At 66.8% G+C, this 17,030-nt stretch overlaps 2 protein-coding genes across 2 annotated transcripts in view; one reads left to right on the top strand and one right to left on the bottom strand.

The window, feature by feature from the left end:
• The window catches only part of URB1 (URB1 ribosome biogenesis homolog), a 53,142-nt gene extending 47,451 nt beyond the window's left edge, over window positions 1-5,691 (top strand). The window contains exons 33-39 of the mRNA XM_054577843.1: window positions 549-655; window positions 1,165-1,308; window positions 1,632-1,741; window positions 2,218-2,415; window positions 3,277-3,518; window positions 3,864-4,457; window positions 5,028-5,691. Of these exons, the coding sequence (XP_054433818.1) occupies window positions 549-655; window positions 1,165-1,308; window positions 1,632-1,741; window positions 2,218-2,415; window positions 3,277-3,518; window positions 3,864-4,457; window positions 5,028-5,242 (1,610 nt within the window). The 3' untranslated portion in view covers window positions 5,243-5,691. The remainder of the gene's footprint in view (window positions 1-548; window positions 656-1,164; window positions 1,309-1,631; window positions 1,742-2,217; window positions 2,416-3,276; window positions 3,519-3,863; window positions 4,458-5,027) is intronic.
• A 1,002-nt stretch (window positions 5,692-6,693) lies between these two features.
• On the bottom strand, window positions 6,694-15,771 carry MRAP (melanocortin 2 receptor accessory protein). The gene is made up of 3 exons (XM_054577437.1): window positions 15,666-15,771; window positions 8,643-8,742; window positions 6,694-7,003 (listed from the first exon to the last, which is right to left on the bottom strand). The coding sequence occupies exons 1-3, from the start codon at window positions 15,769-15,771 to the stop codon at window positions 6,694-6,696; spliced, it is 516 nt and encodes a 171-aa protein (XP_054433412.1).
• Between the last annotated feature and the right edge of the window lie 1,259 nt (window positions 15,772-17,030).

Below are 17,030 nucleotides of genomic sequence, written 5' to 3'. Positions count from 1 at the left end.
ACGTGGCTTCGTGCACAAACTCCGAGAGGAGGCGAGGTGACCAGCCACGCACAGGCTCTGAAGGAAGGGGGGTCCTGAGCCGTTGTGCTGACAGGAGCGGCGGCCCTGCGGTCGGCTGCAGGCGGCCGGACAGGCCGGAGGCCGCGGCCCAAGGGTGGAAGCGGCAGGGAGGGCGTCGGCCCCGCTGCATCCGGAGCCAGGAGACCGGGGTGTCCGGGCCGCCTGTGCCAGGCGTCCCTCAGAGTGAGGCCGGCGGCGTGGGCGCTGGCCCTGCACCGCCCGAGCCCGCGGCGGATGGGCACTCTGGCAGCGTCCGCGGACAGGGGCAGTGTTGCTGGGGCAGCGTCCGAGCCCAGGGCAGGCCTGTGACCCATGTGGGCCCCGCTCTCACTGCGCCGCGTGCTCCGGAGCTGACAGCCCGGGTGCGTGGGAGGCGCCCTGCGGGCGCGGGGGTCTGCATTGGGTCCCCAAACCCGCGCAGCCCGGCTGCCGCAGACGGGGGTGTCCTGGCGGCGCCAGCTGTGAGTGACCACCTGCCCCGTTCCTAGAGGACCACATGTACCTGAAGATCAACAAGTTCCTGCTGTCTCACGAGCACCTGAACATGCGCAAAGTCCCCGGCTTCTACCAGTTCTTCTACAGCTCGGATTTCCAGGTGCGCCCCAAGCCGCGGGTCCCGGCGGCCTCCCGCATTGGCGACCCAGCCACTGTGGCTCGGGCGCTTCCCCCCAGCGCTGGGCCGGCAGCAGCGCGTGCACAGCGGCGTGGGCGCGGGGGGCTGCGCATGGTGCAGGGTCCAAGGGCTGGCGTGTGGGGATGCGCCTCCCCACGTGGTTCGTGTTCAGGCAGCTTCTCCAACCCTGGACACCCTCCCTCAGAGCCCCGCCTCCTACGCGTTCTCGTTGCGTTTCCTTCACGACTCACCGGGTAGATGCTGCCTGTGCTTTTGCGCAACGCCTGCCGGAGCTAACACAGCTCGGTGTTCGACCATGATGCGACGCCTCACTCCCGACCTGCCGCCGGGTTGGCGGCGGTGGGCGTGTGCAGGCGCAGTCAGGAGCCGAGGTCAGGGCTGCGGGCGGCGGCCTTCGCCACCATGTGGCCGGGCTGGTGTCAGCCGAGGGGCTGGAACCGGACGGCGCCTGTCGTTTGCCTGGGTTGCAGCACAACACTGAACGCAAGTGGCTGTTCGGGCTCCTGCGGCAGGGGATCCGCGACCGGCACTGCTACGAGCTCTACGCGCGGCGGGGGGTTTTCCACGTGCTCCTGTCCTCCTTCCACAGCCCGCTGTGTGACCAGGCGGCGCAGGTAGGCTCGCCCCGCAGGGTCCCGTGCAGCCCGGGAGTCTGGGCTCTCCCTCGGGGTTCTGCTTCGAAGTCCAGTCCACGTGAACCCTAACCCAGCCTGGGCACGGCCGGCCTGTGCGGCTGCGATCGGCCTGGCTCCCGGGCGGACCAGCAGGAGGGGCGTCGCCCGGGGCGCTCGCGGGGGTCTGCGTCCCCGGCCGTCACTCCTGCAGACCTCGCCGGGCGGCCGCCGCCCATGACCGCCCCCTGCCTTTGTGTTCGCACACTGTCCCTTCGATGGCCCAGCCAGGGTTCCCCTCTGACGGTCACTGTGCTGGGTTGCAGAGCTGGGTCCTGGAGATTCTGCAGAACGCTGCCCGGGAGGCCAAGCCTGCCTACGAGCTGCTGCGGGACCACAGCCTCCTCACGTGGGTCCTGCACACCCTGGAGAGCCGGTGAGCGCTTGCCAGAGGCCCGCCTGGCAGGGGCGGGGCGGGGCGGGGCAGGCAGAGGCAGCGGTGTCTGCTGCCGGCCTCTGCGCCCTCCGGAGGTGCCCAGCAGAGCACAGGCTGCCAGACACAGAGTCCTCTGTGCCACCGCAGGCCGGGAGGCAGCTCCGACGGGGCCCATCGGAGTGGGGCGACAGGCTGTGTGTGTGGCGGTTGCCCCGCCGGCTGGTCCTCGCGTGACGGTGGCGTGCAGCCCCCGCCGGCCCTCCAGGGTCGCCTGGTTAGGAAGGAGGGTCAGGTCTGAGCAGGCCCCTCTGTCTGGGTCTGTTTGGGGGCTGCGGTGAGGGGAGAGCGAATGGCACTGTGCGGGGGAGCCTGCCAAGCCCGCCCGGCCAGCACCCAGGCCGGGGATCCCCCAGACCTCCCGACAGACGCCAGTGGAGGGCGGGGCGTGACGGGGCGCATCCTGTGTCTGGTCGCAGGTTCCTGGAGACCCCGCTGCTCTCCAGCATCATCGGCTTGGTGCACACGCTGTGGGTGGCCACCCTGGGGGACAGAGGCGTGGAGCAGGGCGGTGGGCCACCGGGCCCGGCCGGGCCCCGGGAGCCCCCAAAGCTGCTGGCCCTGCACCTGGTCGATGAGTTCCTCTACGTTCTCACCGCGCTCGCGAAGCACCTGAGGTAGGCCCCTCCCCGCAGGCCTGACCCCGGGCGCTGTCCTCTGGCACGCACGGTGCCCTTGGTCTCGTCCCCACAGCGGGGCCCTGGGCCGGAGCTGCGGCCGTGGGGGGTGGCGGCAGGAAGGCCCCGGTTTCGCTGTTCTCTCTCTCCCACTTCACCTTCCCAGGGCCCCCCTCAAGGCCCGGAGGAGCTAACGCAGGCGCCCGCCCACTCTGGTGCCCCCGGGGCCTCTGTAGGGAGAGTGTGTTTCCCAGCGCGGCCTCCGCCTGCTCAGGGCCCTCCTCCGCGAGCTTTCCTGGAAACCTGAGCACTCTCACCTGCGCCCTGGGGACGCGCGCGAGGTCCTCTGGCTCCCCCCTCAGGGCCCTCGCGCGGGCCACGCCGGGCGTCTGGCTGCAGGCGGGCGGCCCCTCCGAGTGGGCGCCCTGGGGCCGGGGCCAGTGACGGGCGCGCCAGGCCCCGAGGACGGGCTGCTGCTCTCAACAGCGGCCGCAGCGGTCAGGTCGTGTGGGGCGGACGGTGCGGAGCCGCATGCGCTGCCTGTTCGCAGGGCCAGCTCCCCAGCCTCCAGCGGCAGGTCTGGCCGAGGGCGCTGCGGCACCAGGCTCTGCTGCGCTCTCGCCAAGTCAGTGAACGAGACAGGAGCGGGCTCAGGGGTGTGTGTTTCCGGCTGGCGCCCGGCCCTCGGGCTCGCTGCCCACTGTCCGTCCGTCCGCCCGTTGTGGTCTCCAGGGAACATCTGTGCCTGCAGGGCCAGCCCTCAGGCCCGTGCGTGCCCTGCGCCGGGGTACTGACCCCCAGCCCGGCCGGGGCTGCAGGGCGGGGGGCGGCTCTGCTCAGGTGGCGCCTCTCTCCCCGCAGGCCCGGCCTGGCCCCCGCCCCGCTGACCAGCTTCTTCGGGGCCTTGGACTCCGTGCTGAGGTACCGGGCCACCGTCATGCAGGCCTTCAGGGACAGGGGCCGCTTCACCGTGAACGCGGCCGCGCTGTCCACCAGGGATGCCCTCGTCCTCCTGCACAAGTGGAGCCTCCTCGAGAGGGACATCGCGCTCCAGGAGGCCCTGACAGCCGCCGCGGAGAAGCTCCACGCCAGGGAGCTGCTGAGTGCGTGCGGCCCCGCGCCCCGGCCTCACGTCCCTCAGAGCGCCCTGCACTGTCCCCTCTGGGCAGCGTTCCCGTGGTGGGCAAGGCGCAGAGCCGCCTGTCCGTCGCCCAGGGGACCCGGGGGCCCAGCTTTGCGTCCGGCTCTGCCCCGTCAGGGCACTCGCCTGTCCCAGCGGGGGCGCCACCCAGCCCGATGCCGCGCCCGCTGAGCTCCGGGTGGGGTGGCATGTGCTGCGGGGCAGGGCTGACCCCTCGGCGCCTGGGGGTGTCTCCTGCGCACCCCCCACCACGCGCCCGCCCCCCGACTGGGGGCACCAGCCTCACCCCGTCTTCTCTCTCTAACAGAAATGCTCAAGGACAAGAACAAGCCTGTCGCGCCACCGCGAGCCCGAGGCCCTCAGGGCAGGAAGAGTGGGCCTGGGGAGGCGGCCGAGGCGGCCGAGGCGGCCGAGGCGGCCAGCCCGGAGCTGCAGGCGTCCAGTATGGAGACGTGCAAGGGCCTGCTGGCGTCCATCCTGACCCACTGGGCGCCAGTGTTCCCCGGCCCCACGCAGGGCCCCGGGGGCCAGGCCCCGCCCCAGAGCAGCACCACAGGCCCCGCACATGCCGTGGCGTCCCTGGCGGTCCGCTGGGTACTGCAGTCGGCAGCCGAGCACCCACTTGGTGGGGCCCAGGCTGCGGGGCTGTTCCGCTGGCTGCAGAGCCACGTTGCGCCGCATCAGCCACTCGTGGCTGACCTGCTCCAGGACAGCGTGGCAAGGAGCAGCCTGTTCCAGCTGTACAGCCGGCTCTGGGGCGAGGAAGGGCTGGGGGCCCCCGAGCAGAGCAGGGCCTGCCAGCCCAGTGCGGTCATGCTGCAGCTGTTGGGGGCCCCGTTGCCCCCGGCGGTCGAGACCCTCCGCCTGTCGGCTCTGGAGGACAAAGAGGAAGCCACACGAGGTGACCAGCGGGTGGGTCCTGTGGGTGGGCGTGGGGGCGGCCGCGCAGCACAGCCCTGGGGGCCGCGGGCAGTGGCCCCGCCGGGGCGGGGGCGGGGGTGGGGGCGGGGTGGGGGCGGGGCCTGCAGCGATGGCCGTCTGACAGAGGAGCAGGTGCTCGCCCCAGGGCCCCACGTCCTGCCGGGGGCTGCCCCTCCCCGCAAGCCGGGGGCTTTCCTAAGTGTGTACTGCTTCCCTGCGGTAGCGGGGACAGCAGGTCATTCCGTGACACCCTCCTCGAGCCCTGGTGTGGTTCTTGGCGTCGGCGATCAGACCGAGAGGGGACATGACTTGTTGCAACTTTTCTACATTTTTCAAATAAAAATACAGATTTTTTTTCAGTGGACAAAACTATTATCCCAAAAGTTAAGCAAAGGCAAAATTAGTCTCACCTGCCCGCTCAGCTTGGCGGCTGCAGGTGTGCGTGTGGTGCGTGGGGCACCCAGCAACGCGTGTCCCGTGTGGGTGGCGGTGACCGCGTGCCGGCCGAGCAGGCTTGTGTCCTGACGGCCCCCTGTCCCCCTCCCCGCAGCCTCCGCGGCCTTCCTGCTGTCCCTGTACATCCAGGACGCCTGGCTGGGGGCCCCGCGGCCGGACGCGCTCGCCGCCCACGTCCAGATGGTCTGTGATGCTGCAGGGGATGCGCCGAGCGACGACCAGGACGCCATCGTCAGGCTCTGCAGGGACGTCGCCGCCGTGGCCCCGACGCAGGACACCATGCTGGCTGGCGCCTCAGGCAGGTTCTAGAAGTTTGAGTCGTTTTCCGTGGAAGACACGCAAGGGACAGCTGGCATATTGACTCAGTCTCCTGACGAGAAAAGTCGGCTTTATTTCCTTGCCCAGAGCGACCGCACACAGTCCACGTCGCGGTGCCCGGGGGCCCCTCGGGGCGTCGGAGGGTGGCGCGTCCTCACGGGGTCCATCGCCCTTCCGAGGGGCGTTCCCGTGCCAGCGTCACGCGTCACAGACGTTAGAAGACGTCCAGACCCGGCCGGAGGCGCGGCGCGGGCAGCGGCGCCGGGAGCCTTTCTGTGAGGGGTCGTGTCGAGGCTCGTGTATGTGTTTCGTGAACTCCTGCCAGAGGTTCTTCATTATTTTATTAAGTGAAAGGGTGTTATAGCAAATCCTTAAAGGATAACATTGACCTGAGCTCTGCTTAGGGAAGGTAGCCTGTGTTTTTTAAGGTTGTGTGCCAAAGAGGGGACTTTGAAACTTGGTAATAAATGTCTATTTTTGTTAGGTTTTGTGGTTTGCATAACTGATGCCAACAGGCTGTTTTTATGGCACAGAGACGCGCGTGGCAGAGGCCGGGGTTCAACGCTTCAGATTCCTGCGTTAACGGGTGTCTGCGTCGACAGACGTGGCATGCGAACGGTAACGGGTTTCAGGGCCAGCGCTTTGGCCTGTTCGTGTGCAGCTCTGCGGGGGCCGCGCACACACCCCGGGCCCCCCGGGGCGGCCCGGCCATCGGCCCGCGCCGCCGCAGAGCCGCGCCCTGCCTCTCACTGGGGGCACTGTTTGCCGGTGAGACGTGCGCCCCGTGGAGAGCAGCGCGGCTGCGGCGGCCGCCCTCACACCTCTCCAGGTGCCCCAGTCCTTTGGGCTTTTCTGCTTTTCCTCGTGCAAGGTTTGCAGCCCAGACAAGAGTGGAGCTTGTCTGCCCCCAGCCCCCCTCAACCACAAACAGGGCTCGCTGTTGGGTGGCGAGCAGCGGCCACCGCCCCCCCCGCCCGAGACGCCCACCACAGTGCCCTGTGGGAACAGCCCCGTGTCAGGGCCCTGCGTGTTGGTCCGAAAGGACGTGTGTCCCTCTCTCGCCCCTCTCGGCGCCTCAGTCGGTCCGTGCCCCCCGGCTTCCCTCCCGACCCCCCGGCCCCAGCCTGGCGCGGCCCTGGGCCTTCTGACAGCAGCACGGCGGCCGACCGAGCCCAGGGTCGGTGCCATGCAGCAGCGGTGGGAGCAGAAGCCACAACGCGGCTCGGCCAAGACCAGTGAGGGAGCGTTGCAAAGTCTTTATTTACACGTGTTACCCCTCCGCCTTCCCCCGGGGGCCACCGGGGGCGAGGGCTGCGCGGCCTCCGGTCAGTGCGGGTCACGCGTGCATGTCCACGTGCCTTCGTGCCGCCGTTCTCAACACACTGCCCTTCCCGCGGCCTGCGGTGGCTTTGAGAGGGTGCGCGCGCCCCAGCCGGCTGGCATCATGGGTCGCTCGGCAGTGGCTGCAGTTTGCCAGGGTCGGGTCCGTGTCCGGGGGGCGGCCAGCTGGGCTTGTGGCCGACGTCCACTGATGCCGTGGGGTCCCCGCTGGGGGCCTGTTCCTGCGGGAGAGCAGGGTGGGCCTGGGGCGCGGTGAAGGTCGAGGGGGCGGGGCCCTCCCGCCGCAGCTGCTGTGGCGGGGCCGGTGGGGCCCCGTAGGGGACCCTGTGGAGCAGCAGGTGCCTCAGGGAGCGGAGGGGGAGGTGCAGGCAGAGACCCCAGGGGCAGGAGGGTTGGTGTTGGGCGTGGTTCCTGTGGGCAGAGGCGGGAAGCACACGTCACAGCTGCTGGAGGACAGTCCCTCCGGGGGCCGTGCGCCCCACCCTCCTGCCTGGCCGAGCCTGAAGGGAAGGTGCCACGCCATGTGAGCACCCCGACCAGGGCCAGCCCAGCTCGCAAGGTGGCCGCCACGTGGGGACGTGGAAGCGCTGGGTTGGGAGCGGCTGGGAGGGCCCCAGGGGCAGCACCGTCCCGTCCAATGCACTGGCCCGAAGGAGCAGTGGCCGGGGGCCCGTCGGGTCCTCCCCCGAACCCCACGTGGGACCGCGGTGCCACCCTGAGCCCTTCACGCCTGTGGCTTGGGATCGGGACAGCGGACGGCGCTGTTCCTGGCGAGCCCGGCCCGTCCGGATGAGCAGCGGCCCAGCAGATGCACGGGACCCCGCAGCCTCCTGGTACTGCCCCCGCCCCCGCCCCGGACCGGAGCCTCCCACTGGCGGCCCGGCAGACCGTCTGGGCACGGGGCTCGCCAGGGGTTGTGTCGGTTAACACCCCTCCACCCCCCAGTATCTCTTGGTAGTAAAATTCTGCATAAAGTCAAGGTGAGTGAGTTCTAAGAAACCAAAAGAAATAGTGGATTTGTTCATTACTTAGCCTTAGGTCTGCCTCCCACGCGTGACCGCAGGGCAGAAGGGAGCAGTGCGAGCAGACAGCACGTGAGGGGCCGTGCGCAGGGCGGGGGGCACGGGCGGGTCTGCACCTGCTCAGGCCCCAGGCCCCCGGCCCCCGGCCCTCGTGGAGCTGGCCCTGCGACTCCATGGTGGGGGCCGCCCTACAGCTTGCGCGGGAGCTTCGTGGGCCCCCCGCCACCCTCTGCCAGCCCAGCTGCTGTGCTCCCCTACCCGCCGCCCACGCTGCCCTGTTGTGCCCGCTGCCCTGCGCCATGTGGCACCTGGCCGGCTGCCCTGGGGACCGCCCGCTCCACCCAGCCCACCCAGCCCACCGGCTCCAGCCCTGCACCCATCAGCTCCGCAGGGAGAGGGAGGGGCCGCGGCAGCGGGGGCAGGCCAGGCAGGAAGGGCACAGTGGGGGTGGGGTCCCTAGGCTGGCGCAGGAGGATCCCAGAGGAGCCAGGCTCCGGTTACCACCTGGAGCTCCTGGGCTGGCCTGCAGGGTAAGCCCTGCGGCCGCAGCGGGCTCTCGGTGACAGCAGCGGCACAGGCAGCTCCGCGGGGGCCCCTTCCCCGCGGGCTGCTCGGCGAGGCCGCCCTGGCACCCGGGTCGCCGGCCGGGCTCCGTTGCATCGAACAGCGTACGTGGACCATGGTTCACACGCAGTGGGGCCCAGCCCTTCGCAAGGCCAGCCCGGGGCGCCTCAGCGCATCCGGGGCTGCGCGGCCGTCGGCACTGCGTGCTTGAGAGCAGTCCCTGCAGCCCGGAAGGTGCCACCCGTCCGCCTCTGCCAGCGTCCCCCGCCCCAGCGGCTCACGGCGCGCGGCCTGTGTGCCTGGCTTCCCTCGCGCCGCACTGCGCCCCGCTTCCCACCCGCGTCGCAGCCGGTGGCCGCCCGCCGCTCCTCTCCACGGCGGGGCGACGCTCCACTGCGTGGCCTTGCGACGCCTTCGGACTCGGCCCCTTGGGCCGCCCCCAGGCCCGCGCCTGCCTTGCTTACCGCGCCGGCGGGGAGCCTGCCCAGGACATGGCGAGCAGGACGAGGAGCAGGAGCAGCACGAAGGCCACCAGGCTCATCCAGAAGGCGATGGCGACGGCATCTGCGGGGGAGGGGAAGCCAGCATCAGGGAGTCACACGGCCCCCTCCCCCGTGAGGGGAAGGGCCGACGCTGCGGGGATACGGTGAGCGGGGTGTCCGGCCGCCCGGCCGCCACGGCTGCTGGGAAGTAACAGGGCGGCTGGAAGGGGCTTTGCCCAAGCAGGCATCTGTCGGCCAGGGGGACGCAGCAAACAACGCGGGCGGCACCCCGTGGGCACGCTTCCTCGAGCTGCTGCTGCTGCTCAGACGACAGGCTCCCCTCCTGCCTTTCCCGTGGGAGGGAGAAGAAGGGGCTGGGGAGGGGCAGCTCGAGGGACAGGGCGCGGCCCCCCCCCCCCCGCCCCCGAGAGCACTGCAGGGCCTTGGTGAGCGCCCGGCCGGGAGCTGGAGGCTGAGAGGGAGGGCGTGCCCGGGGCACAGTGCCCCCCGCTGCCCTTCCCCGCCCCCAGGAAGGGTAGCTGCTGTCAGCCTGCCCGGGAGGGGCCCGGGCAGAGCCGGCCCTCCCCTCCCCTGGGGCGGCAGCAGGAGGAAAAGCACACCTGCAGCTGTGCCTGCGGCCGGAGGCCGGGGCGGGGATGCCCGGGGCGGGGGCCGAGGGGCTGCTCTCCGCCCGGTTGCCGCTGGCAGGGCTTATTGGCGGGTGGCCATGTGTGGGCTCGGGGCACGGGCTCGCGGTTCATGCCTGTGCGTGCCTTGTCCCAGACACGCTCACGAGCCCATGACAAGATGCCCCAACCGGATACGCTGGGCCCCAGCAGGTGCGACCAAGGGAGGCCACAGAAGGGCGGCCCCCAACAGGCCTTTGTTAAGCCCCTACCGAGCCAGGCTGTGCCAGCGGCCGTTCAGGATTCAGAGGGCCCGGTCTGGCCCCAGAGCCCCCGGGAGCCCCTCCTGCCAGCGTCCTGCCGCGTTGACTCTGCCCTGCCTCAAGGGAGCGCTGCTCAAACAGGAAGACGCTCGTGGGGACTCTGAGGACGTGCGAGAGCTGGTCTCAGACCCCAACAGTCAGGGTCGGACACAGGGCCCCGCCGCCGCCGATGCGCCAGCAGCGCGGCCGTCAGGGACGGCAGAGGCCCGGGGCGGCCGGCACGGCTGCTCCGCTCCGTCCCCGAGCTGAGGGGCCCACGCCGCACCCTAGAGCACAGAACCGTTCAGGGGGGCCTTCCAGCTCCTGGGAAACGCAAACTAGGTTTATGAGGCCCAACCTAAGCTTAAGGCTTTTCAAAGCTGCCGCCGACTTTCTTTGCTGTAAGAGTTTGTCTGAGCAGAGCGGACAGCAGGTGCTGGGGGCGAGATCTCCGACGCTCCCTCCCTCCCTCGCTCACGCTGACTGCCACGGCAGCCCCACTCTTCGCTGCACCTGCTTCGGTTCGGGTCCCTCCCAAAGGGTCACGGGGTGTTGGTGACCCCGAGGGGGGCGTGTGTAAGCTCGGGAACGGGGCGGGCGGGCTCTCTGGGGCTGGGGCTGACTTCCGCAGAGCTGGCGCCCTTTCTCACCCTGACAGCAAGGCGGGGCCAGGGAAGCTCCGTCAGAGCCTCTGCGGGAGCAGCTTCAGGGCCCCCTCCCTGCCCCCTCCAGCGCACACGGCCCGGCGCCTGCCCTGGGTCACGGTCCCCACACACCAGGCAGGACCAGAGGCCACACCTGTCACAGAGCGGTCCGAGGGCCGAGGGAAATCTGAATTTTGTCAGAAGGAAAGGGCCATGGGGAGCCTGTTTCCTGTATCCAGTTCTCTTCCATCATGTTCTGTTGGGAACGGCAGCCAAGAAAAGAGGGCCCCCTCCCCCTCCTATGGGGGGTCGGCCTCAGGGCTCGTGGAGAACATTCCGTCCGAGGGCAGCGCCGCCCTTCCCGGCACTCGTGAGCGGTGCGGCCCCAGGCTGGCCGGCAGTGGGGCCGGCCCCGCCCCCACACTCCCTGCCCCCCCACGTGCTCCTTCCCTCTTCTCCTCCACATCCCCCCTTCCTCCCTCCTCCCTCCCTGGGGCCTGACCGGCAGAATGAGGGGACTGAGCGGCCACAGGGGACTGACAAGAGAGGGTTCTGGATGGCGTGGCCGGGCTGCAGGGCCCCCTGGGGGATTTCTTATCCAAACTTTGAGTTAGTGCATTAATTCAATCAAAATGCTTCCTAATCACTGTAGGCACCTCAGTGTCATTGAGTGGAAAATGCTAAGCCTCAGTTTTTAACATTCCCCCAAATGCTACTCACCCCTGAGGCCCAGGCCCTAGGAGAAGCTTAACTCCAAGATTTGCCCTCCTTGGAGACTAACACGCGGTTAAGGCCCGAGGCCCTGGAGGTGGGTGGTTTTGAGTTCGAATCGTGACTCCACCATTTCCTAGCTCCGTGATCTCCGACGATCCGGCATTTCCACATCTCTAAACCTGTTTCCTCCTCTGTTAAGTGGGCATGATAGTATGTGCTATGTAGACTGTCACACAGACTAAATAAGACATGCATGTATAATGCACATGGCACAGTTCCTTGTTTGATGGCTGTGAAGGAATCTATAAATAGAATGATGTTATTTCTGTTAAGAGGGCTTGTCACAGCGTCCGTCAAGCTCACTAAAACATAAAATGTGGCTAAAGTAACTGGCACAGGTTGCCTGCTGCCCCTCCTAACGTCTGATGCCAGGCACTTCCCTGGTGACAGAGCCTCTGCCTAGAGCTGGGCTGCCCAGGACAAAGACCGTCGTTCCCAGCTTCCCTTGCAGCTAGCTATGGCCATGTGACCAGGTTCTGGCCAATGAGAGGTGGGTGGAACTGTTCCTGGACCGTTTCACGGATCTTTCTGCAGAGACTGCTGGACTTGTACTACCTGTGACCCTTCTTATCCTCTTTGCACATTTTCTGCCCAGAATGTGGATGTGGTGCCAGCGTGGGGCTTGGAACATGAGGAAGAGGGACACGTCCCAGGGACGGCAGCACAACGAACCAAATGAGGCTGCTCCGGAGTGTTCCATGGGGCTGCCCCGCGGGCTCTTCCGTGGAGGGAAGCCGACCTGCGCCTCCTCCGGTCCTCTGTCCGTTGTGGCCAGTGTTCGTTACCAAGTCAGTAAGAAGCTGACTTTCAGAAGGAACGTACTAAAACTTTCAAATCCAGATGAATACCCACCTTCAGAATAACCATCCTCTCTCCGCCAGGGAATCGTATCAGTGTTCCTAAAATGCATATATTAATCAAACACTTCTCAGACACTCATAAACGTTGATAAATTCTTCTTCTGGATTTACCTTCAAGGACACACACCACTTTTGCTACGTTACAAGGGCATAGTTAGCTTCTGACACCCAATTCATATTGATTGGCTGATGTCATTCACCCACTTGGTTTCTTCATTATTCTTAACCATTTCCCAAAAGCAAATTCACCCTCAAAAGATACATATAATATACAAAAGAAACATCGCTGTAGATGTTTCACAGAATATGCTGTGGCCAGCAACCTTGGGTCTGAAAGAAGAGCCCCGAATTTTTGAGCAGCTGCAGAATCACTCGAGCAGAGTGCCCCACGGGGCTCCCTGGACGGGAAGCTTGTTCCAAGTGAGCATCCTCATAGCGCGGTTTAAAGCCCCCTTCTCTGCTCTGCCGATGGGACCCGCCCGTGCTGAAGAGCTAGAGGTCACAGTTAAGGTCATGACCTGAAGGGGCCACTGTGGGCGAGAGAGACAGGAAGGCCGGCCCTCTGCTCAGTCTTCCCACTGAGCTCTGTGCACCGCGCTTGGAGACGACCACCCGCTTGGTGCTTCCCCTCGCAGCCCTGGGAGCGGCAGGCAGACGCCTTCCCACCGGAGCCGCCGCAGGCAGGGCGCCCGCGAGACTCAACAGGGTCCGCGACCACGCAATTAAACGAAGGGGGCGCGCCGGCCCCGGGAGGAGGCAGCACGTCACTGCGCCCCACGGGGAGTGTCCACAGGGTCGAGGACACGGCAAAAATCGCGAGGGGGAGAATCCTTGTCAAGCTCCTGCAGCAAAGCCCTGCCAGCTCTCAGGCCACCCCCGCGGAGGGGCAGGCCACAGCCCTCAGCCAGCACTGCACTCCCAGGAGGCAGAGGAAATGCTCGGTGTCTGCAGCGTCCTGCCCACCCCCGAGGGACAGAGTTGGTTGTGGGACACAGGCGCAGAGGCCTCAGGTCCTGCCCGCCTGCTGGCACATGAGCCCTGGGCGCTTTTCTCTCTCTTCTGCCTCGTCGTCCACTCGGCACGAGAGTGGATGGAAGCGGCTGGTCGCCTCGTCCCAGCCGCTGCCTGGGCACAGCCAGGCCTCCTGTCCTGCCCGAAAGCGCCCGGCTCGCCCGCCGCTCCCAGGCTCTTGGTCCTCGGTGTGCCCGCCACTGTGCTGAGCTGGAACGCGATGCTCCCTGCCTTGTTTGACTCGGGAGGGGACCCAACCCAGAGAAACCGGTGGGGAGAGGAGGTTGCACTTGTCAGCAAAGAAGGTGGCCTGCTTTTTTCTAGTGCCCTCTGTCCACCTTCCACCCAGACGCCCACTCAGCTGACCACTCTTATGAAGCCAAGTGACAGCGCCTCCCTGAGCACCTGACAATGTCACCAGTCACTGCAGAAAACAAGTGAGACCGCGGCAGTGGGGACCCAGGGTCTGGATGACAGAGATGTCCTTCTGTGTTTGCATTTTTACATTGTTTAGGCTTTTCTCTTCCTTTAGTGACCGTCTCTGAATGGAAATGCTGAGGACAAAAGTAGGCGAGATGTCTTAGCTTGGCGCTTGGCACTTGGCCGGGCAGGAAGGGCCCCCCCATGGCCGCTGCTCCCCACGGCGCACTTCCAGAGCACCGTGCAGCGCCTCGCGGGGGTTTGCGGAGGGACACGTAGCAACACAGGGGAGCAGAACGTTGTGCCGCCGCAAGAGCAGCGCGCGGAAGGGCGGGCAGCGGGCGCGGCTGAGGCGTGTGGGGACACAGCTCGCCACGTGTGGCGGACGCGTGCTCTGCCGCAGTGAAGCCCGGGGCAGAATCTGCCCAACGCACACTGTTTTCCAGAGAAAACAGAAACTAAACCCAGAGAAGCCTGGAACCTGGGACGCCTCGGAGAGGAAGAGGAACAAGGCGGCAGGGGCGCGCCTGGGTCTGTCCCCGCGGGCGCCGCTGGGCGGTCTGGCTGCGAGTGGCACCCAACACCCTCTGCAATCGACCTGACGTGAACGTCCTAACAAACGGAGACACTTGGGAAGCTGTTCTTTTACGATGGATTTCTCGATAGTATTTACTTCCTTTGTCTGGGGTTCCAGGACGCCGGGGGCGGGGTGCTTCTTCAAATTACAGAGTCTGTGTTTTTCACCATCTGTGTGTACGTGGGGAAGAGAGGCATTTTGTCCATCCCCTAAAATGTGTAACTTGAATCATTTCTGCTAAAATACCAATAGATGTTTCTTCTCCTTGGGGGGACCCAGAGGCTGGTCTCTCCCCGTGGGTGTCCAAAGCCCCCAACATCTAGGATTTAGGGGGGCGGGGGGGCTGGCCTCTCTGGCAAGGCTGCTCCCTGCGGTGGTCTTCAGTGGGTTTCAGCGACGGGGGACTGGTGTCTTATTTGACCTCGTTTCTCTGGTCACCAGGCCGTGAACTCCCAACTCTAGTTCAATGGGCAAGAAAGGACATCTTCTCAAACCTCACCCCCAACTCAGAGAACATCAGTCCCTCTTCCCAGAAACGGAGCTTGTTTGTGATCAGGAGGCCAAAGGTTGAGAGGGCGGGCGTCTAAGCTCGGACCCAAAGCAGCGGGAGAAGCTTTGGAGGCGGGGGGCAGGGGGCGTGGAGCCGGATGTCGGGCACATGAGAGGCGGTGAGTGTCTGAAGCTGACCCAGAACTGTACGTGTGTTACTCAAACAGAGGCTTTCCTGAGCGCAGTCCGCGTTTCGTCCGCATGAGTATGCGCCCTGGAGTCCAGCGCTCGGACAGTAGACATGAGTAGGCATTTGTCTCTACCCTGCCGCTTTCTTCCTTACTGTCTGTCTTCCTGATTATTGAGCTCTCTGTATAAAAATCTGCATTCCAGTTTTCTGAGTATATACACCGCGCATCTGAAAACACTCCCAAATCTGTCAGACTCCCGAGAGCGTCGGGAGGCACCGGGACGCGGCAAGTCCTCAGCGACCACGCCCGGCGCCTGTGTGTGACCTCGGGTCCAGAGGAGATGAGCCCCGCAGGCTCCTGGCAGTGACCGGGAGCACTGGCCGCCAGCTGGGGCTTGGGGCTGGCGTGCCCCCGACCAGCTTCCCTGTCGCAGAAAGGGCCGGCCACCCGTCAGCCTCTGCATTTGCTTCCGGACAGAAAGACCTAGGGAACCCGAGACGCGGGGGGCAGAGCGCCGGCTGCCAGGCCAAGGCTTTTCCCTTTGCTTTTCATGCCAATCTATCTCCCCAAGATGGCAAACTGCCATCCTGACCAAGCGCTGGCATAACCAGAGAGGACGGAGGACAAGGGGCCGCACGTTACCAGGAGGCAAAGGCCGGCGGCGGGGTGGGCAGAAGGGGTTCGTCGCTCTGCCTGTCCCTCCCGAGGCCAGGAAGGCCGAACAGCAGTGGCTATTTTAACGGAAATCATGAGGTCATAACATCTTGGGGGACAGAAGAAACGACATCCTCGCCAACCTGTGCACGCCCCAGAAAGCCCGAGACCTGCAGCGGGTGGGGTTCGCCTCCAACCGCGGCCCCAGGCAAAGGCCGCCCTGCGAGGACGCCGTCCGCCCGAGAGACTCATCCCCGCCGGGGTGTCTGAGCTGCCCGGGAGGTGGGCCCAGACGCTTGCAGAGGTGGCAGGCGCCTGTCCCCGCCCGCTCACGCCTCTGCCAGCAGGGTCGGCCGCCGCCTGCCCGCGGCCCTGCAGGCGAGCGGGTGCGGGGAGGAAAAGCCGCTCGGGCCGCCGCAGCCGCTGCCCGGCCGGCCGGCCCGGCGCGGGGACTCACGCTTGTGGGCTCGCAGCTTCCTCTCGTCCACGGGGATGAGGTCCAGGTAGTCCAGGTAGTACTCGTAGCCATAGTCCGGGGCCGAGGCGTTGGTGCCGTTGGCCATGGCGGCAGCGCCGGAGGCCGCGCGGCCGGAGCTGCTGCGTGTCCCCGGAGGAGGCTGGCCCCCGGTTTCTGTGAAGTCATCCAAGGGTGTCCGCACGTCTCCAGGCCGAGGGCTGCGCACGGGCCAGGGCCATTGGCTGGAGAAAGGCCAGGGGGCCGTGCCTGGCCCGCTCCGCACGCAGGGCGCGCTCCGCCAGCCCCTCTTGATGCGGTTCCAACACAAACAGCGCGCGGGCTGGAGCCGGGGTCGCGGCCCGAGGGTGCCCTCGGTGTGACGACAGGACCGGACAGGGTGGCAGGCACCGGGCCGCTCAGAAGCAGGGTGCCGAATGAGGCTGGAAAGGACAATCGCTTTTCTTTTGCCTTAAATACGTAAAAAGGTAATGACACCCAAACAGAAGGCTGCGGCCCCCCGCTCACATTAAGACTGTGGTGCCGCCCAGTGAGCAGCCGCTCATGGACTTAGATCCGGCGTCTGGGCCCAGACACTGAGGGACGCTGGCCCGGAATGGCCACCTCTCTCGTGCACACCGGGCCAGCTCAGGAAACCAAAGGACCCCCCCCCTGAGTGTTTGAGCCCCCACGAGCCACTGGCCAGCCGCACGGGCTCCGACAGCCGGGCTGTCTGTCTGGCTGAGGCCCCGCGCAGATGGCTGGAGCTGTGGGGACAAGGGGCCCACAGCAGGGCCGGCCCGTGGCTGGTGGCAGCGTGACGAGGACTCCCGGGTTCCCCCCGGGCCTGTCTCCTAGTCACACACGGGCGCCCTCGGGAGCCGCAGGCGCCGGCGCGAGGAGTGTCGCAAACGCCTGAACCGAGCAGAGCTGCGTGTGAGAGGAGCCCCGGAGAGTGTGGAAGTCCAAGTACACAGTCCTGGGGCCTTTCCCTTCAGTTTACCGACTTTCTACCCTTCTTGAGTCGGGTCTGCACCACCACTGCAGAGCTGGGCATTGGCCGTGTGGACCGACCCCCAGGCCCCCGGCCGCTCCTGCCGGCAGCCTGCGCTCGCAGCCCAGCCCTGGGGGCCGGGCGTCCACGTCCCCGAGCCCCGGGTGGCGCAGCTGATGAGAGAGAGAGTCATGAGATTCTGGGGTGCCCTGGGGGGCGTGGCCCACGGACCTGCGCAGTCAGCGGCGTCTGCAGACCCGCAGCCCAGAGGGGCCGGGCCTGGGGAGGCCTGAGAGCCGGGCAGCAGCAGGTAGGGCCCAGCGCGGCGCCGGGCAGAGCACGGGGCATCGAGGGGACCAGGCCTGTCCGTGCTG

Source organism: Pteronotus mesoamericanus, unplaced genomic scaffold (assembly GCF_021234165.1).
Source record: "Pteronotus mesoamericanus isolate MK-2021 breed Mesoamerican mustached bat unplaced genomic scaffold, CSHL_Meso_final contig_116, whole genome shotgun sequence".
Lineage (NCBI taxonomy): Eukaryota > Metazoa > Chordata > Mammalia > Chiroptera > Mormoopidae > Pteronotus > Pteronotus mesoamericanus.
This window is presented reverse-complemented; position numbering and strand designations above follow the sequence as displayed.